At 44.8% G+C, this 15,774-nt stretch overlaps 1 protein-coding gene across 2 annotated transcripts in view; it reads left to right on the top strand.

The window, feature by feature from the left end:
- CTNNBL1 (catenin beta like 1) overlaps positions 1–15,774 on the top strand; it is a 178,367-nt gene that overhangs the window by 152,361 nt on the left and 10,232 nt on the right. For both annotated transcript variants that reach the window (XM_055265460.2, XM_063633566.1), the window contains exons 14-15: positions 13,764–13,901; positions 14,133–14,205. In XM_055265460.2, the coding sequence (XP_055121435.1) occupies positions 13,764–13,901; positions 14,133–14,205 (211 nt within the window). The remainder of the gene's footprint in view (positions 1–13,763; positions 13,902–14,132; positions 14,206–15,774) is intronic.

Raw genomic sequence — 15,774 nt, 5'->3', positions numbered from 1 at the left:
GGAATGGGGAGAGGTCATCTAAGGCTAGAGTCACCCTAAACTCTAGGGGGGCTAGTTTTGTGGCTGAGCATTTGTGCTGAACCTAAAAAGGTAGGGATGTCTAAGACATTGTCAGCCTGGAGTGAAACAGCAAAGAGCAGCAGTGGGAAGCCAAGTGAAGGGGGAGAGGAGGGGGTACCTTCCATGAGTGGAGGATGTGAGAGGAAGAGCATGGGCTTTATAGCCAGGCTTCTTCCTGGTTCTCCGACTGTGGGCAAACAGTTGAACTGCCTTATCCTTATTTTCTTCCTGGATGGTGTTTGTTTTGTGTTTAAGGTGTATGTCCCAGTTTGTGTACTTTGAGAAGTTATGTATGTAGGGATATGGTGTCGGTGAATGTATTATGCACGAAAGCTGCTTGCACAGGGCCTGGCACACAGAAGGTGGTCAGAGAACCCTTAGCTTTCTTTTGTCTACAAGGACTGTTTGTGTCCCCCTACCCCGCCCCCGCACACGTGTACACACCCACTGTCCTGAGTCCCTGCTACTGCAAGGTTTTGCATGACTTGACTCTTCCCTGCTTCTCCAACCCCTTCTCCTGCCACTAGGCCCCTCCTGCCACACAGCCTTTCTTTCCTTCTTTACATTTGCCACTCCCTTCTGCCCTGAGCCTCCTCTCTGCTATCAGGTCTCAGTAAAATGTCGCCTCCTCAGAGAGGCTTTCAGTGATTACCATTTGTAAGAGAGCCCTCTCTCCCCAGCTGCTTCAGAACCTGTAATTATTTCATTTATTTGTTTACTTTCTGTCTCTGGGACTGTAATCTCTCTTGTTCATCGTTTTCTCAGGACATCATGCCTGACATTCAGTAAATGAAAGACCACTGCTCATTAGGTGAAATTAATATCTGTCTGTGAGTATTAAGGAAGATAGGGCGAGTCACCCTGCGCTTTCCGCATTATTCCTTAACACTAATTTTTAACCCTGATTTTTGTTTTCTCTGTGATTAGACCTGTCACCAAAAATATTTAAGTACAGTTCTGTGGATTCTGTGGCATAACTATAGCAATATTTCATAAGGAAAAATACTTCTACTTCGAAGAATCAACAGGCCTGATAGTTAATCCTATATATATTCAGTTCAAATCACGTTTTACAATAATCTGTAACTAGCAAAGACTTCCATGTCTTCGGCAGTGGCCTTCTGCTTTTATGTTGTATTCAAAGTCTGTGAGATTCCGGGGCCATAATGTCTCTGGACATACCCTAGGGTTTTCTGGTGAAAAAGATTTGACCTGAACTTTTCAAGGGCATGTAATTCTTGAGACCCATCTAGTGAGCAGCAGTTCTTGTGATCTGTAAATATCCAGGGTTCTTGTCTCAGCAGATTTCACCTGACTCTCCGAACGACTTGAAGCCCAGAAAATACTAAGATGCCTGTTGTTGGGAAGGCATCCTGACTTCTTGTTCATTCCTTCCCGTTTCCATTGGCTAAGTGTACAGAGCATGCCTGGCTTTTGACTGTCAGAAAGAAGACATAATTATATAGGTACTAGCAGGAATTTTTCTAAAAGAGGGAGGAGAGCCTTGGAGAGAGGTTTTCTCTTTTTTAGTTATACTCAGCAGGTTTGTTCAATAAAGTGTTCTTACCACATACTTTGCACCGTAATGACTTACAAATTGCATGCTAATTTTGTCACAGTTAAATCATTCCAGGCTTTACCTGAAAAGAAAAAGATGGACTCCTTGTAATGAAACAGTATCCACAGGACTTGATGTCTTAAACAGACTTTGTCCTTTGCATTTGAAGCTCATTTAAAGATTTATATGGAAGGGGGTGAAGTGCAGGAGTGAATGTGTGGGGTACGTGCGCCTAACACACTGGGTGAGATGGTAGACAGTGAAAGTGTGAGGCTGCCATCGATTCTTCTGCTAACTTGCTGGAAGATTCTGGGGCAAGCTTTGAAAAAGAATCCTGCTGAGAGTTCCTCCCAGCTCCCTTCCCATTGCCAGCTTTTTTTTTTTTGAGACAGGATCTCATTCTGTCACCCAGGCTGGAGTGCAGTGGCATGGCTTGATCACAGCTCACTGCAGCCTCAAACTCCCGGGCTCAAGTAATCCTCCCGCCCCAGCCTCCCGAGTAGCTGAGACCTCAGGTGCGTGCCACCACGCCCAGCTAATGTTTGCATTTTTTTGTAGAGACGAGGTCTTGCTATGTTGCCCAGGGTGTTCTCAAGCTCCTGTGCTCAAGCAAACCTCATGCCTCAGCCTCCCAAAGTGCTGGAGTTTCAGACCTGAGTCACTGCACCTAGCCTAGGCTCTTCTTTAAACCTGTGGTTCCCAAACTTTCTCAGTCCATAGATTTGCCAAAACACAGCTTACAGCCAGTAAAAGCTAGTGACAAGGGGGCTGGGGGCGGAGGATTACTAATACCCAGTTTCGACCATTTGCTCATTCACCCTCTACTGCCTCCCTGCCTGCCCCCTTGCCAATCACAATCATCCTTTTTACTCTTGGAAGAGAAGTCAGAGGACCTGAATTCTGGTCCCACACCTCTGCCACTTACCTTGCAGTATGACCTTGGGCACTGTTTTGCCTTCCTGATCCTCTCTGTCCTCATTCAGTGGTGCTCATAGGCTCTCTCTCCCTCTATCAAGCTCATAGGCTTGTTGCAAGGTCTGATGAGATTGGGGCTAAGTGCCAGGGCCTCCCGAATCTCTGCAGACTCATGTAGCCAGCTGCCACCTGGACATCACCCATAGGCTCTTCTGACTTAGCGAGTCCAAAACCAGGCTTGTGGCCCTAGCCCTATATAATCTCTTCCCCTACTCCCATATTAGGGCAGTTTACCGGTTTGACCAGATCAAAAACCTAGGCATCATCTGTTTGCTCCTCTCCCTCCACCTCCTACCTCTCATAGTCTGGTCAACTTTACCTCTGATATCTCCGCAGCCTATCCGCTTTTCTCTGTCTGTACTACCAATACTTAACATTCAGGCTACCATCATTTGTTTTCTTCCATTAGTGCAGCACCCGCCTAACTAACTAGTCTGCCTATCTGTAGGTTTGGGCCCTCCAGTTCATTTTCTACACAGCAACCAGAGATTTTTCTAAAATGAAAATTCACGTATGCACTTCTCCACCCAAACACAGTAAACAGTGGCCTTGCATCGCCCTCGGGATGCAGTCTAACCTCCTGCACTGGCCTCATGGTGTCTCGCCCGGTTTGGCCCCTGCTGGCTGCTCTAGCTACATCCCTCACCCTTGTGATGTGCGAAAGCCATTCTGTACCACTTGTGCTTCCTGACCTTGTGCTTTCTCAAACCTTCTAGATATTGGCCCATTGCTCTGAACTCTGCCCAGAATACCTCTCTGTGCCATCTTTTCCACATCCCTTTCATGAAGCTGGCTAATGTATTACTCTGTATCCTTCAGAATTTTGGCAAACAAATTAGTCAATAAACATGTATTGAGTGTCTGTCATATACTAAGCATTCTGCTTAGCGTTTCCCTGACCGTTTCTGCAGAAAGTCTTCCCTGAGAGCACCTGGAGCCCCTCCTGTGTGCCCCAAGTGCACCCTTGCACTGCAGCCTCAGGCTGAAAATCAGGGACTCTGGAGCCAGACTGTGTCGACATAAATCCTGGCTCTGACTCCTACCAGCTGACTCCTACAAGCAAGTTACTTAAACTCTCTGCTTCAGTTTCTTCATCAGTGAAAGGATGAGAATAATAGTACCTATCATGTAGGATTGTGGGGAGGATTAAGTAAATGTAGTGTATGTAAATCACTTGGAATATTTCCTGGCACAGGGAAGTATGCCCTAAGTGGTAGCTATTATTACAAGTGTTTTGGGCCTGCATGCTTATCTGTCTCTGCCTCTAAACTAACTCTAAGTCTTCACAAATAGGGACCAATCTTATTCACTTTCTCCTTTTCTCCAGTAAGGTTGTCATTTTCAGCTTTGTATTATTGCATTGCTATCACAGAAGTACTGATTCTCTCAAGACCAGAGTATAAGTTGTCAAAATTCAAATGAGCAGTCTGGGTTTTTTTTTAGGGGGGGATGTAAATTTAGAAACTGACTGAATTTAAGTAAATTTAGAATTTGCATCACACTTGTGTTGGTGGCATCATGGTAATATGGAAGGAACATGAGTATGGCGTCATGCAAGCCCAAGGTTAAATCCCAGCTCTGCCACAGGTGATCTCTGTTCACTTGGGAACTGCCTTGCCCTGTGTGTGTGTGTGTGTGTGTGTGTGTGTGTGTGTGTCCATTTTCATGATAGCTTTATTATAGGGTCATTTTGAAGATTAATGAGATTGTTTGTAAAAGCCTGCCACATGCTTTTGTGCTGAGACAGAGCTAACATGTAGCCAGTCACTTGTTTGTGGGCAAAGCTGTGGCCTGAGAGCCTTGGATTCTTACCAAAACTGCCATCAGTTAGCTGTGCATTTTTGAAAGAATTTTCTTTTACTGATTCTCCAGCCTCAATTTCCCCAGCTAAAAGACTTGCAGTTTCTAGGATTCTTCTCTAATAGTCTGCCCTATTTTAGAAGCTTTTGGAGGAAGATTTGTTTTGCTGGTGTTGATGCTTCTCTCATCTCTGGTTACTTCCCTTTCCCGTGGTTCAGGTTTCTCCCCTTGCTTTGGAAGAAAGCAACTAGCATTTTCCGAATGGTGAGGCAGTTCCCACCCATGACTAGAGACCGAGTGGAGGCTTCAGGTTTCAGCTCTGAGTCATGTCCCATGTTATTAAGGCAAGAGAGGTTCATGTTGGCTTCATAGCAGCCTCTTTTATGACTGTCTCCTTTTATCAGCAAGGGGCAGCTCACTGCCTGTCAGGGGCAGATTAGAAATGACATCCGCATGCTTATTTGGAGGGCTTGCGACTTGACTGCTGAAAGAGGTGGAGGCGTGTGGAAGGATGGTGATTTGGTAGTGCTCCCGAGGACAGATTAACATTTAAAGTGAGTATGTGGCTGGAAGAGGGGGAAATACACACACACAACCCTGCAGAAATGGCACCTTGGCGCTACACGTACCACCTCCTTGTGTATCTTTGGAGATGAATCTGTTTATTTTAGCAGCCCCCAAACAGGCTTATGCTGCTGTGAATTGCAATCTGTTCTACTTAATGCGCCATTCACTGAATTACCATCTAAGTTTTTATTCTAGCCCTCTCTTATGGAATGAACAAAACAAAACCTATCAGAGTATCTCTCTCTCTTTTTTTTTTTTTTTTTTTTTTTAGCTCTCTCAGATTGCATGTGGAATTTGCGGTGTAGCTATAGATTTTTGTTTCCCTTTTAAAAGTTTCTTGAATTTATAGGGAAACTATAGGCCAAGAAGCTAGGTGACCTTACATTTTAATGCTACTGGTTTGCGTCAGTCTCCAGATATGGCATAAAGAAAAATATCCCATCTATTTGTTTATATGCTAATACTATGAAAAGTCCATAAAACACAGACTTTTTCCTTTTTTGGACTATGAAAGTGAACACAGCCTTGGAGCCAAATTTGCATGGGTTTCTGTCCTGTTTCTGTTGTTTCCTGTTCCCCGTGAGCTTTTTGGCCTTAGGAGAGATTCATCTCTTTAAGCCTCAGTTTCCCATTTGAAAAGTAGAAATAGTAATAGTTTTTACCTCTTGGAATTCTTGCGAGGAAAAATGAGAAATCCGTGAAAGTGCTTAGCACGGTGCCTGGCACTCAGTAAGGACTCGAGAAATTTCACTATTGTTAGGATTCGGTTTTTGCTGTCATCTCTTGCCAGCATGAAAGAACTAATAGAGAAGGCCTAGGACTATGGAATCACATTCCACTCAAGTCTCCAACTGAAACCCAATGGTAGTCATTTGGCATCTGTCTCAATTTTTCCATCTGTGAAATCTGAAAATGGTATTTGTTGTACATACTCAACACGGCATGTACAGCAGGTAAGATTAATGCAGGTGCCCTGCTTTGCACAGTAAAAAATGCAGCATGAATGCTGAGTTGTCATTGCTTCACAGAGAAGGCAGTCACCTTCAGACTCTTCAAAGGTGAGAGTTGAGTGAATTGATTTGTGGAAGACTCTCTTTAAATCTTAACTCTCCTGTCTTGTTCAGATATAGTCCAACGTACGTATAGATTTTCACTCTGAAGTTTTGTAAAGTGAGAAATATTTACGACACTTAAGGAAGTTACTGGATTCTTGGAACGTCCCTTTAATCTCTGTTCATCATATTCCCATTTGAAGGGTGCGTGATTTGCATGCCCCTGTTGTCTTAAAATGGCCGAATGTCACAGCAGATCCAGGGGTTGTGTCTTTGTCACAGAGAAGATGAATTTATTGATGAAAGGATGAGCTAATCATCAGTGTTGGCCATCATGTCCTGTTGCGGTGGGTGATATGTGTCTCCAGCTTGAGGCATTTCTCGTAGCGGCTCCTCTCTCTGGGAACGCCACCAGCCAACATCCTAAATCCATCCACATACCCATATGCAGGTAGAAATCCGTTACAGCTGGCTAGACATGCCACAGATGATCAAAGCCAAAAGGACCTTCAAGAGCACCAGATCAGGGAAACAGGGGTGAGGCACGCTGCCACTCTCCCCTCCTGCAGTCAGGGTGGGCATTGCTAATGATTTCAGGGCTGTTTCCCACTGAGCTTCGCCTCGGCTTCACGACGGTTTTTTGTATCATACTCTGTACTCACTGCAGTGGGTTGAGTTGGCACTTGGGATGAACCCTGTTTGCCTTCCCTGATCTAGTGCAGGCTTCCTGTTTCCAAGTAAGAAGCTGAGGCCAAGAAAAGTTAAATGACTCGCCTAAGGACACTAGTAAATTCGTATTTGAGCTGGGATCTGATCCCATCTTCTTAGTACTCTGTTCCACCTTGGCAGAGGAACTTATTTGTAGAATTTATAATATATATCATAGTTCAGAGGAGTTCCAGTATCTAATTTGAATGCTTCCTGCACTCACACAAGGTCTCTTGAGGGAGAAAGGAGGCAAGGGGAAGCTGAGTGCCTTCTTTAGAATGGGATATTTGTAACCTGTTAGTTCAGTCTCCATGTGCTAAGGAGGTTGGGCTGCAGGTATGATCCCCCACACGGGCCAGCTAACTTCCCTCTGTCCTTTGTCTAGCCATTTTTAAAACATGTCTCATTGTCAGTGGGGCATAATTCAGTTTTTCCCTACCACTAGAGAAACAAGTCCACTTGTTTATCTTTAGTGCATAATGGTCAGAGTATTATAGATCAAACTCCTTCACTTCCTCCAGGACCTTTGATGAGGGAAGGTATAAGGCAGGGAGAAGCTTGTGATGATAATTTTTTTCTAGAACTTTTACATTGCTTCTCCAGAGACTGAATCCTAGCCATCCGATCATGAGTGGAGTTGACAACAGCCATTTTGGAGTTTCAGGCACCCTTCGAAGTTCTTTCAGATGGCCAGCTCTACCTCATCATGCACAGATAGCCAAGGAATCATCTCAAGTCTTTATCTCAAGATCAGCTTTTTATGTGGCATCTTGGGGACCCATAAAACAAGTCAGAAGTGTATTAATCCATTTAGAAGTTGACACTGTCTGTATGGAGTAAAATGGGCAGAGAATAAAGGTGATGCCATCTTCTTTTTAAAACACACCAAAACTTGAGAAGATAGAGAACTGTGCCCACACTTTCTCACTTTCTTGTTTTCCGTAATCATTCTGATTATTTTATTTCCTTTTAAACACTGAGTACACATTTATGTTTGGCTTCCCTGAATCCATTCAGCAGTAAATATTCCATGCCACAGAGTTGTAACAGGCTAGATAAGGTGCTATTCTGACAACAGTCAACTTCACTGCATGCTGGTTTCTATGGCACTTCTAAAACTGTCAGGGCAGAAACTTCGTCTTCAGAAGCCAATCTCTGTTTCATCTCTGTGCATGTTCAATGCAGCAATGATGATGCCTTTCTTGGAGATGAGCTATAGTCGTATCTCAGATCTACATTTGAAAATTTCACTTTCAAATCATGTGGCCATATGGCTAAAAGTAGAATGTCGAATTGAACATTGTCAGAGTCTTGAAGTTCTGAGGAAAGAGAAGAAAGTGGAGTTTGGCATTGCTCTCTTGAGTTTGTCCTTTCTAAATGACAATATAGAGAAACTAGAAGGTGCAGTGTGTACCTGCCTGGTTAAAAGAAGATCAGATGATGGAGAAAAGTACGAAAACGGAAAAAGTCACCAGGGATACTTCTGACCTAATTAGAGAAACTTAATTTTGCTAAGCTCCGTTCTTGAGCCTCCCTATTACTCTAATATTTAACGTCTTCCTTTGTTCTCCAGACAGCTCTGAAATCTATACCCACACAAACATGGTAGCATGAAAAGAACATGGACTAGGGTTTGAGTCCCAGTTCTGCCACCCACTAGCCTTGAGGAGCTTGTTCTGCCTGAGCCAGCTTCCTCATCTAAAATGGGGGTAAGAATCCCTGCCTCTCAATATTATTATTATTATTATTATTATTTGAGACGGAGTTTTGCTCTGTCCCCCAGGCTGAGTGCAGTGGCGCGATCTTGGCTCCCTGCAACTTCTGCCTCCAAGGTTCAAGTGGTTCTCCTGCCTCAGCCTCCTGAGTACCTGGGGTTACAGGTGTGCACCACCACTCCTGGTTAATTTTTGTATTTTTAGTAGAAACAGGTTTCACCATGTTGGCCAGGCTGCTGTCAAACTCCTGGCCTCAAATGATTCGCCCGCCTCAGCCTCCCAAAGTGCTAGGATTACGCGTGTGAGCCACAGCGCCTGGCCCTTGCTTCTCAATATTTCAAGAAGTAAAGGAGTTAATATACAGAAAGCCCTTGGCACTATCCTGACACATAGTAAGTCCTCAGTAACACTAGCTGCTGCTCTCTGGTAGGTGGGTAATGATAGCAGTAGTTATTATCCAGACTGCTTCACGCAATGCCTAGTATGTAATAATCAATCAAAAGTAATATGATCTACCGAAAGCTGTGATCTAATAAGCCAAAAAAAAAAAAAAAGCCTCCCCTTACCCCTTTCTAATGTTTGCATTAGTGATACTGATGTCCCACTGTTGTTCTCTCCAAGTTGACTTTTCTGTGCCTTTGTGCATGCTCTTATCTCCTCTGCTTGGAATGTCCCTTTCAGCCTGTCAAACTGCTTCAAAATCCAGCTCAGATGTTACATTTTCTTTAAGCACTCCTGACCCCACCCCCCAAATAGACTTAGTCCAGCCTTCTTCTGGGTTCCCACAGCACTCAGTACAGTTTGAAAGGTCCTTTATAATAGTCATTATTACATTTTTCAAAAATAATTTCATATTCATTAACCTCATTAGATTATAAGCACCTCGATTATGTAGACTGTTTTATCTTTGCTGTCCCAGCATAGCATCTGGCACAGTTAGCTGTTCAAGACATCTCTATTGAGTGGGTAAATGAATGAGTTCCACTCCAGGTTCCTGTGTTTGTGACCTCCAGGGGCCTCTTCTCTTCCCTTCCCCTTCTCACACAGGCTGATGCCCTATGTGCATGCCACATAGGCTATGCACTCTACCTGCCTCTCGATACTCTAAGCCGATGTGTCCATCATTTGGCTGTTTGCATATTCTGATTCATGACATTTTCCTGCACAGTGCTGGCTGACACTCTGTAGCGCATCATATCTGACTTCTCTGGCTGGCCTGTATGCCTGCCATCAGCTCGCCCTCCAAGGCACAGTCCTTCCCTATTTCCTGATGTTTTCACTTCTGCCCCAGCCATGCAAGTCTCAGCACACACAGCTCATTAAATAGCTTTGAACCTCTCCCTTCTTTTTTTTCAATACTATTTGGCAAATGCTTTCCAAGAGCCTACTAAGGGCTGGGCACAACGCCTCACGCCTGTAATCCCAACACTTTGGGAGGCCGAGGCGGTTAGATCACCTGAGGTCAGAGATTGGAGACCAGCCTGACCAACATGGTGAAACCACATCTCTACTAAAAATACAAAAATTAGCTGGGTGTGGTGGCAGGCACCTGTAATCCCAGCTACTTGGGAGGCTGAGGCAGGAGAGTCGCTTGAACCTGGCACTCCAGCCTGGGTGACGAGCAAAACTCCTCAAAAAAAAAAAAAAGAGCCTACTAAGCAAAAAAAGTGCTGCACAAGGTGCTTCCTAGGGTACAAAGATGAGCACAGTACAGCTCTTCCTTTCAAGGAATGCACACAAGGAAGAGGCACAGATCCGAATGGCTAGTTCAAGGCAGGCTGTGGGAAGTACCACAACAGAGGTACAAATCCAGAGTGTAGGGGGTTGAAGGACTGAAAAATCATATCTGCTTGGGGTTCTTAGGGAACATTTTGTGGGGCACATCACATTGTAGACTTTCAATATATGATTATCATAGAGACTGAGGAGTGGGCGGTACCAACATGAGGAGCAAGGCGAGGAGACCAGGAAGGGAACGCAGGCCTGTCTGGGCTGGGCTGGGGTGAGGGGGAGTGAGCAGAGAGTATGGACAACACAAGTCATTTCTTGTAGGGCCCTCACAGAACGCAAAGACCATACATCTAAGGTGCTCCATTCCGTGGTTTCTGCCCATCATGCGCCCTGAAACCTTACCCAAAAGTCTCTTCTTCCAAGACACCCTTACATTTCACCCAACCCCGATCAGCACCTATCACTTACAATTTTTTTAACATGTGGGCATGCTATACTTACTTTCTGGCCATTTCCTAGAAGTTTGTGACTTCCACCGACCTCTTCAGTGGTTAAAACCAGGGCTTCCCTTACCTTCATTTTCCTTATTTTTCTGCCTTAATTCAGTGCTTAGGGTAGTGTTCTTGCCATTAGGCACTTAGTAGGGCCAGAGTTCTCAACACTGTACCAAGTTACTCATTTCCACATCAAAGATGAATCAGACAAGATTCCTATCCCTGGGGAATCCGTTTTCTAGCAACTGGTAATTATGAGCAACTTAACCTCTGTGTGCTTTGGTTTCTAATTCATACAGTGGGATGAATAATCCCTTCTCTGCCCTTTTAAATTTTGGTAGTAACTGCTGAACACTTCAGAGTTCTGGAGCAGGAAGTCATGATTATGAGCAAATGAGAAACTAAAGAGAATGTTCTATTTTTAAACTCGTCGGACATGAGTCCAGTGCTCCATGACTACCTCGTGAACATTAATGCTATTACCAGATTACCAATGAATTTGCTACTAAATGAAGCTAGGAATTAGTGTTAGTGATTTGCCAGGCAGTGCAGGGCCTAGCAGTCTGCAGGCCAAAGAGGGTTCAGGTTTTGTCAGGGGCGCATGCTGCATTTCACACATCCAACACCCCCCAGGCCAAAGCTCTAATAAGTCACAGGAGTCTCCTTTGTAACCCTAGACCTCTCAGACTTGCTGTCCTCATATCCAGTCCTCCCAAGTACATTCACTCATTTACACATCAAGGATAGAGGCCTCATAGGAGCCGAGATGAAAAGTAGCCTTGTGTTGCTACAGGCTGGCCCCCCGGGCAAATAAAGAAGTGCATTATCTGTGTCTAAATAGTCTCTGAAGGATCCTTGGTGGAGATTGATGACCACAGTGGTGAGTTCTTCAAATGTGGAAGAGTGGAAGGCAGGATCCCAAGGGCTTCCATCAGTGACAGGAGTCTGGGTTGTCAGAAGGAACGGTGGCCATAAAGCTACCAACAGAGTTATGAAATGGACTGTTGCCATCAGAAGCATGTATTGAGCACCTGCCTTCTTAGGCCCATGTGCTAGTCATGCAGAACAAGTCCCCACACTGAGTTCTCACTCCTGAGAGCTCATAGCCCAAACCAGATGTCTGACTGGATGCAATCGTTCACACCTGTAATCCCATCACTTTGGGAGGCCAAGGCAGGAGGATCACTTGAACCTAGGAGCTCAAAGAACAGCCAAGGCAACATAGTGAGACCCTGTCTCTACACACACAAAAAAGTTTTAATTAGCTGAGTGTGGTGGCATGCACCTCTAGTTCTAGCTATTTGAGAGGCTAAGGTGGGAGGATCATTGGAGCCCAGGAAGTCAAGGCTACAATGAACTGTCATCATGCCACTGCACTCCAGACTGGATGACAGTAAGACCCTGTCTCAAACAAACAAAACAAAAAAAACAGAGATGTCTTTTTTCCTCTCATTGTCTCATTGGCTGCATAGATGTGTACTGAGCTAGGGCCCTACCTTCACAGAGCTCACAGTCCACTCTCACGAAATAAAGGCTGCAGACAGAGATAGCTGGTGGGGACTGAAGTCAGCGTGAAGATGATGGGGAGGAGAGGAGGTCATGTTGCAGAGTGGTTTGTCAAGGTGCTCTCAGCAATTTTAGAAAGGAGCAGTTGTTAGCCTTAAAATCAGGAAAGCTTTTGTTATGGACGTAGCTGAAAAATGATGTGAGCTTGAACCATACCCCAGAATCCCAAGGAGGGAAAGCAGTAGGGCCCTGAGCTGTCTTGGCAGAAGTGTTCACAGTGCCCAGGATGAGGGGTGAGAGGATTGGGGTTGGGGGATGGTAAAGATGTTAAAAATTGATTGCACAACTCAATATATAAAAGCTGTTAGATTGTACACTTTCAATGGATGAATTGTATAGTATGTGAATTATATTTCAATAAAGCTGGGTTTTTTTTTTTTTTTTTTAAGGAATCTACCGGGGAGGACTGGATATGAGGACAGCAAGTCTGAGAGGTCTAGGGTTACAAAGGAGACTCCTGTGACTTAGTTAGGGCTTTGGCCTGGGGAGTGTTGGACGTGGGAAATGCAACATGCCCTCTGACAAAACACCTAAGCCAGAGGGCATATTTACGCAAGTTGGGTGCCTGTGCCGTTGGTTTCAGAGTTGTGGAGAAAGGGGACCTTTCTCCCCTGTGTTTAACTTGATTTGGAAGGGAGATTTAAGTATACATATGCTCCTCGGCTTACGATAACATTGCATCCTGATAAACCCACCATAAATTGAAAATATCATTAGTTGAAAATGCATGGCTGCCAGGTGTGGTGGCTCACACCTGTAATCCTAGCACTTTGGGAGGCCAAGGTCAGGAGTTCGAGACCAGCCTGGCCAACATGGGGAAATCTCGTCTCTACTAAAAATACAAAAATTAGCTGGGCGTGGTGGCACGTGCCTGTAATCCCAGCTACTCAGGAGGCTGAGGCAGGAGAATTGCATGAACCAGGGAGGCGGAGGTTGCAGTGTGCCGAGATCACACCATTGCACTCCAGCCTGGGGGACAAGAGCAAAACTCCATCTCAAAAAAAAAAAAGAAAAGAAAATGCATGGCTGACTGGGACCTGAGGCTCATTGCCACTACCAGCCTTGCAGGAGAAGTACAGTTTCTACTGCATGCCTGTCACTCTTACCTCATCATAAAGTCGATCCGTGGTAGGTCAGGGGCCAACTGTATCTTACAGAGAGATTATTTACGGAGGCCCAAACCAAAGAGTGAAAAATGAGTGGAAGCAGATAAATAGCTTAGGTTTGTGTCCCTTCAGCTTTTTTTTTTTTTTAGCTTTTTTTATATGTGGATGAGATCATTTTGGCCCTGATTCGTCAGACAGGAAAAAATAGGCTTTAAGCTCGCCTCCTGGGGCCTCTATAGTCCATTAAGAATGAAGAATATGAAAGATACTTTAGAGTAAAGGGAGATGTAGACAAATCAAAAAGATGAGGTGGTTTTCTTTTGCTGTTGTTATAGTTGCTATTGTTATGTATATTATGGCCAGACTAGGAGTCCATTCTTTCCTCCCATTCACTGTCCAGCTTTTATTCCTAAACGTTCATTTGTTTCTAGGACATGGTCCGGCGAGGAGAGATCATCGACAATGACACCGAGGAGGAGTTCTACCTCCGGCGCCTGGATGCGGGGCTCTTTGTTCTCCAGCACATCTGCTACATCATGGCCGAGATCTGCAATGCCAATGTCCCCCAGGTAGGAGGGTCTTCCCCTGGATGAGCTTATCCATCCCTGCCTCCTTCCTCGCCAGCTGCTTAGGTGAACTCTCAGGGAAAGAAGGGGGTCACACTGTCCTTGAATTCCTTTACTCTACATCAGCCTTCTGTTTCAGGGATGGGGTGAAGTAAATCATTTCAGGGTGATACATTCTGGTGTGTCAGGACAAATGGTTGTCTTTCTTTCTCTATCCATTTTTTCCCTTATTAGATTCGCCAGAGGGTTCACCAGATCCTAAACATGCGAGGAAGCTCCATCAAAATTGTCCGGCATATCATCAAGGGTGAGTTGGATACTACTCATGTCTGGGGCTCCAGAGGATTAGATGATGCTTACTTTCTGAGCCTCTGTCAGTATCCCTGGTATTTGGTGCAGAGCATTTTCTGCAGAGCATTTTCTGCACTGAAAGCTTAGGTTGTTGTCCATTTCACTGTGTGTCCAGGTTGTCTTTGTCAGAATACTGAAGACTAGCCTCGTTGTTCTCTGCCTCTGACCCTCCAGTTCCAGAACTTACATCCATAAACAAGAGGCACAAGGGCTTGAAACAGTTGTTAAATTTTTTTAAAAAAGCAAAACAAAAAATTCAATTCCAAACTACACATAGTGGAAGGAAATTGCTTTCTTAGGGAAAAAAGCAAGGAAATGACAAGAAATACAATAGTCCTTTCTTATCCACAGTTTTGCTTTCAGTTACACACAGTCAACTGTCCAGAAATACATGAGTACAGTACAATAAGATATTTTGAGAGAGAGCGGCCACATTCATATAACTTTTTTATGGTATATTGTTATAATTGTTCTGTTTTATTTAGTTATTGTTGTTAATCTCTTACTGTGCCTAATTTATAAATAAACCTTTGTCATGGTTGTGTAGTTATCATAGGTGTGTATCTATAGGGAAAAACATAGTGTACATAGGTTTCAGTACTGTGTGCAGTTTCAGGCATCCATCGGGGGTCTTGGAACATCTGTAGGGATGCAGGGGACTACTGTAACTGGAATTCTGCAGTGAATTGAAGCAATGTGGAGTGGTGGAGAGTATGCCTGCCTTCTGGGCCTAGCTCTGCCTCCCCTAGCTGCGAGCCTGATCACAGCTAGGAGAAATTTTGCAAAGGTTACAGGAGGTACTACAGCGTCCAGTCTGTACCTGGCATACAGTGGGTGCTCAGTCAGTGTGGGTTTCCCTCCACCTCACCCACCCCATTGAGTTCCCCAAATGCTGTTGGATCTTTGACTGGACCTGACTCAGCTGGAGAGGCCTCCAGTCGGTGAGCAAGCCCCCAGTCACAAGGCAGGGCCCCTGTTTTGAGCTCTGAATGCAGCCCCACCGTCAGCCACTTAGGCACTAACTGGGGAGCACTGCCTGGTACGTGTGGCGGTGGAGGCCTATGTGGGAATTTCCAGTACCGACGACGCCAGAGTTCAGGGAGTGTCCAGATGGACTGGGTAACTGCAGACAAATCAGTATTCCCCTCGGGCCCTCATTCTGCCCATTTCTAAGATGAAGGACTAGGCTAGATTTACTCAGAGAGATTGCCTTTAAGTTGCTTTTAGCTCCCATTCCAGGTGGCAGATGAAATGTGAAGACAAATGTAGTCCACACAGTGAAGTGAAGCAAGGTTAAGAGTGTGGGCTCTAGGGTCAGAAGCTTCTGGATCCAAATCTTGGCTCTGTTGTTTACTCTGTTACCTCAAGCAAGATACCAGTTGCTTTGTGACCTAGAAAGTGCAAGGGGATTGAATGAGATGACACAAGTTAACAGTGAACGTTAGTGTCAGTATTATAAAATACCAGGAAGATCATTGTCATCATGATTTTAAGTGAGGCATGGCCAAAATCCTGTGGGAAGCCT

The sequence above is a fragment of the Symphalangus syndactylus genome, chromosome 24 (assembly GCF_028878055.3).
Source record: "Symphalangus syndactylus isolate Jambi chromosome 24, NHGRI_mSymSyn1-v2.1_pri, whole genome shotgun sequence".
Taxonomy (NCBI): Eukaryota; Metazoa; Chordata; class Mammalia; order Primates; family Hylobatidae; genus Symphalangus; species Symphalangus syndactylus.
This window is presented reverse-complemented; position numbering and strand designations above follow the sequence as displayed.